Source organism: Clupea harengus, chromosome 15 (assembly GCF_900700415.2).
Source record: "Clupea harengus chromosome 15, Ch_v2.0.2, whole genome shotgun sequence".
Lineage (NCBI taxonomy): Eukaryota > Metazoa > Chordata > Actinopteri > Clupeiformes > Clupeidae > Clupea > Clupea harengus.
The window spans coordinates 13,276,183-13,281,182 of record NC_045166.1 but is presented as its reverse complement, the minus strand read 5'-3'; the positions used below and the strand labels follow the sequence as shown (position 1 = coordinate 13,281,182).

Sequence of the window (5,000 nt, the reverse complement as noted above, 5' to 3'; positions counted from 1 at the left end):
AATCTCTCCTTTCCTCTCACTCCTCTCTTCCCTCTCTCTCTGTCTCTCTTTACATCTCTCCCTCTCTTTCTCTGCCTCCCTCTCTCTTTGAACCTCATGTCTTTGAACTCCTCTCCTTCCCTTTTCTCATTCTCTCCTTGTAACACACCTTTTTCCCTCTTTCCATCTCTATTTTCATGTCTTTGTTTCCTCTTTCTCTCGTTCTCTCTCAGCCCCCACCTCTCCCCCTCTCTCTCTATCTCTCCATCAGCCCCTCTCTCTCTCTCTCTCTCTCTCTCTCTCTCGATCAGACTCTCTCTGTCTCTCTATGTTACTCCTCTGTCTCTCCATCATTAGGCAGCTAGCTTTGTTGGCTGAGTAAAAACACCCTACTTCATTGGCAAAAGGCAAAACATTTACTCTTGAGTTCAAGGGTTTAACAGAGACTTTAAGTGTGTGTGCGTGTGCAAGTGTGTGTGTGTGTGTGAAGTGTGTTTGTGCCTCCAAGTAGGACAGGCAATATTTCAGAACCCTCTAAAGTTTGTAATCCTTGGATGAGATCTGGAAAACCTTTTGATGAAAAATCTTTTCCCTCCCACTCGCCGTCCTTCTCTCTCTCTCTCTCTCTCTCTCTCTCTCTCTCTCCTCCCCGCCTGTTAAGGGGGTGGGAGGGTTAGGGAAGATGGGGCAGTAGTTTTTAAGATAAGAAGTAGATGGTCTGGAACATGGATTGTCTTACTGGTTTTAATCTGAGGGTGTAATGCATGCGGATCTCATAGGTTTGCAGTAATGTAAAGATTTGAATATTGGTTTATTAAAGGAGTGTCTCTCTCTCTCTCTCTCTCTCTCTCTCTCTCTCTTCTTTCTTCTCTCTCTCTCTCTCTCTCTCTCTCTCTCTCTCTGGCCGTAGGGATGAGGAGCATGCTTTGATTCTGCAGTACTGTCAGACTCTGGGAGGGGAGGGGCTCTCCTGCAGCCAGCCATGTAGCCCCGCCCAATTGTTTGTCAGCCCCGCCTCCACACTGCAGAGCCCTGCCCAGATCCTGCAGTCGGTGGAGAGGGCGGAGCGAGGAGAGCTCCAGAGGGTCATCTCACGCCTGGAGGAGGAGCAGAGGTAGTCAATCAAACTATAACTCCTCCCATTATGGGGCATAAGGCAACACACCTATGTAATATGTGAAGGTTGTCTTGGATGATTTGCATAATTCTTGTGGTGTTTGCTGAAAGTTTACGACACATTTTTAGAGCAAATGTATGCTGAAAATAAGGAAATGATCATTACTATGATGGGCGCAATTATCATTAGCAGAAATATCCCGCTGGTATTGAAGTGGAGTTGGCTGAAGGAGTGATGGCGGTTTTCAAGATTAATCCAAGCGGGAATAATTAATCTCTTTCTTGCCCCACCTCCCCTTTGCATTCGTTCTCTCTCATCCCCCTCTCCTTCCATTTCCCCTTCTTCTTTCCCCCTGTCCTCTCTTGCTCTGTTTCTCTCTCTCTCCTTTCTTTCTTCTTGTTACCTCTCTGCCCCCCTCTCTATGTGCCCCCTCCCTCTCCTTCCCTGTCTTTTCCTTCCCTTTCACTTTCTCCCCTTCCTTTCTTTTCTCTCTTTCTCCCTCCGTCTCTCTTTCTCTCTATCTCCCTCCCCTCCTCTCTTCCTCCCCTCATCCCTCCCTCCTCTCCCTCTCTCCCTCCCCTCCTCTCTCCCTCTCTCATCTCTTCCTCCCTCAGGGTTCTCCAGCATGAGTATGAGGACCTCCAGCGGGAGCAGCAGCAAACCCCTCCCAGTTCCACCTGGTCCCCCGGGGGCCCGGAGGGGTCCGGTAGCATTGGCGGTTCTGGTACCAGCCCCGGGGGCGAGTCGGACCTGCTGGCCGAGGCCCGGTTGCTACGACAACACAAGGGTCGCCTGGAGGCGCGCATGACCATCCTGGAGGAGCACAACAAGCAGCTGGAGTCCCAGTTACACCGACTTAGACAGCTGCTGCATCAGGTAAACACACACACACACACACACACACACACACACACACAGAGTACACACAGAGTACACACACACACACACACACACACACACAGAGTACACACACACACACACGTGTGTGCGCGCACATACTCACACTCATAGAGAGAGTGTGTGTATATACATGCATATACATACACACATGCATGGAGTGTATACATACACACACACACATGCACATACTCACAGTGTTATCTACAGTTAACATTGGTATATGCACTGTAAACTGTATATACAAACACTTACTATCACTTAAAGTCATTTATAAAAAACACACACACACTTGCAGATTCTGAAACCCACTGAAATAAAACCTCACCCAGGCCGAATGCCCGGGAGCGCAAACCATTATTGATGGAAGCAGCCAGCCAGCAACTGTCCATAAATATTGGCTGTTTAAGTGGCACCCTAATCCAGCCAGGAACCCCGTCAGTGCAGTACAGGGCTCTGGCTGAAAACGGAGCAGTCTTAAAGGCATAGTCCTCTTGGCTAAAGGTTGTTGATACTTGAGTGGGGCAGTCTTAAAGGTGTGGTTCTCGATCCTGGCGAGAGGTTGTTGACAGTTTAATGGGGCTGTCTTCAAGGTCGGGTCCTCAATCGTGACGAAAAGTTGTTGATATTTCAATGTGGCAGTCTTAAAGATGTAGTCCTCAATCTTGGCGAAAAGTTGTTGCTATTGGAGTGGGGCAGTGTTCAAGTGCCTGAACACATTCGCAGGTGAATGGGTTGGCCTCCTCCTAGTAGAGGTTCAGAGCAGTAAGTGTGGTATTTGTGTCTGCACATGAATAATGTGGATTTCTGGCATAGGAGTCTGTGAGTGGAACCTGTTAGCGTCTGTAGTAAATGTGCGTACACACACACACACACACACACAGACATGCAGACACACTCCTGCACACACACACGCAGACCCATACACACACACATATACACACACAGACATAGACACACGAACACATGGATGCAAATCTCTCTTTTTTTAGTTCTTTGATCAAACAGAGTGAATTCAATTTCAAACGGCATTCATCACAAGCAGGTGTTTAATCCACGTTGTTTGTTGTGTGTGTGTGTGTGTGTGTGTGTGTGTGTGTGTGTGTGTGTTTGTGACAGAGAATATGCGTGGGTGGTAAGGGTATTTAGATGCTTAATTTTGCTTTGATGTTGCTTTGAAATGATGGCATATGTAGTTTTGTTTCAGTCTCATCATGAAAAGACACTGTGTGTGTGTGTCTCTTTGTGTGTGTGTGTGTGTGTTTCCCTCCAGTTTTACGATAACCAGCTGTGTGTGTGTCTATCTGTATTTATGTAACACCTGTCTCTCTGATGGTCTTGCAGACTTTAAGTCATAATTTAGTTTTGAAGACAGAACAAGGAATATGTCAATGATTTCAGAGGTTTGAATAATGAAGCACTTCTACACATTTTATACCCCTTCCTTTTCTCTCTCTCTGTCTCACTCCTCTCTCTTTTTTTCTCTCTTTCTATCTATCCTCTCTTTCTATGTGTCCTTCTAACTCTCTATCCATTCTTCCCTCGTTCTGCCTCTTTCTCTGTCCCCCTCTCTATCTCTCCATTCTTGCTTCTCTCTTTCTCTCCTTCTCCCTCCCTCTCCCATATCTCTGTCTCCCAGCCTGACTCCAGGGTTAATGGGGTCTCCCCCTCTGAATCTCTCCCTCTGGAGCTGGGTTCACTACCGGAACACACAGGTGAGGAAATACACACACACACACACACACACACACACACACACATACACACACACAGACATACTGGTGTCTTCATTTTTACCCACACACATTAATTGAAATGATTAAGTTAAACTTAAGTTTAACAGAACTGCCTGTGTGTGTGTGTGTGTGTGTGTGTGTGTGTGTGTGCATGTGCGTGCAGATTCCAGCTCTGACCTGGCAGAAGTATTGGAGCAGATAAACAACAACTTCCCAGCATGCAGTAAGCATCTACACCTCTGTGTTTATCTCCTTATCACTGCCTTTCTATCTGTCCGTCCAGAAAAACTGTTTGTTTTTCTGCCTGTCTTGTTCTGTCAGTCCTTATCTCTCTCTCTCTCTCTCTCTATCTATCTATCTATCTATCTATCTATCTATCTATCTGTCTGCATGCAGTATGTATCCCTCCATCGTTAACACTGCCTCTGTATCTGTCTGTCTGTCTGTCTGTCGGTCGGTCTATCTGTCTATCCATCGGTATATCTGTCTGTCCTCACGTACCAACTATTTGTCTGTCTGTCTACCTCTGTCTGTCTCTGTCTGTCTCTCTGCCTGCCTGTCTGTCTGTCTCTATCTATCTATCTATCTGTCTTCCTCAGTTTTCTTTCTCTCTGTCTCACACACACACACAGACCATTTCTGTCTTACTCCAGCTGTATTGCAGTGTTTTTCCACTTCCTATCAATATCTTTTTGTCTCTGTCTCAGTCTCCCTTTTCAGCAGTTTTGAAAGTAAGGATTGATCCCACTGCAAATCTTTACTTTTGTATTAAAACTTTTAGCTCTCAAATTGACTTCACACACACACACACACACACACACACACACACACACACACACACACAAGCACATTGATATAGCAAATAGTGGGCGCTATTCCTTGGAGTAAAAGTTAATGTAATGGATTGGGCTAGAGTTTACATTGTACATTGTAGGGTCGAAGGCCCATTATTGACTTGTGTGTGTGTTCGTGTGCGTGTGTGTCTGACTGTGTGTGTGTCCATTTGAGGGTCGAAAGCTCATCAGTAGCTTCAGTGGAAAATCCATGGCAATCGGCTTGAGCCACAGGCTAATCCGCAAACACACACACACACGTACATTCAGACAAGGGCATATAAGCACAGACATACACAAGTGTGCATGAACACATACCCATCAACATAAAGAATATATAGAAACATATGCACACACAGATTCAAAGATTGTATGCACATGTAAACACGGGACACAATACACATGCAACAGACATACAGATATATATGCGTACACACA

General features: G+C 46.0%; 1 protein-coding gene across 4 annotated transcripts in view; it reads left to right on the top strand.

Moving 5' to 3' along the window:
• The window catches only part of utrn (utrophin), a 149,767-nt gene that overhangs the window by 144,221 nt on the left and 546 nt on the right, over nucleotides 1–5,000 (top strand). For all 4 annotated transcript variants that reach the window (XM_031581994.2, XM_031581992.2, XM_031581993.2 and 1 more), the window contains 4 exons: nucleotides 890–1,093; nucleotides 1,711–1,972; nucleotides 3,633–3,708; nucleotides 3,893–3,952. In XM_031581994.2, coding sequence (XP_031437854.1) covers nucleotides 890–1,093; nucleotides 1,711–1,972; nucleotides 3,633–3,708; nucleotides 3,893–3,952 — 602 coding nt within the window. The remainder of the gene's footprint in view (nucleotides 1–889; nucleotides 1,094–1,710; nucleotides 1,973–3,632; nucleotides 3,709–3,892; nucleotides 3,953–5,000) is intronic.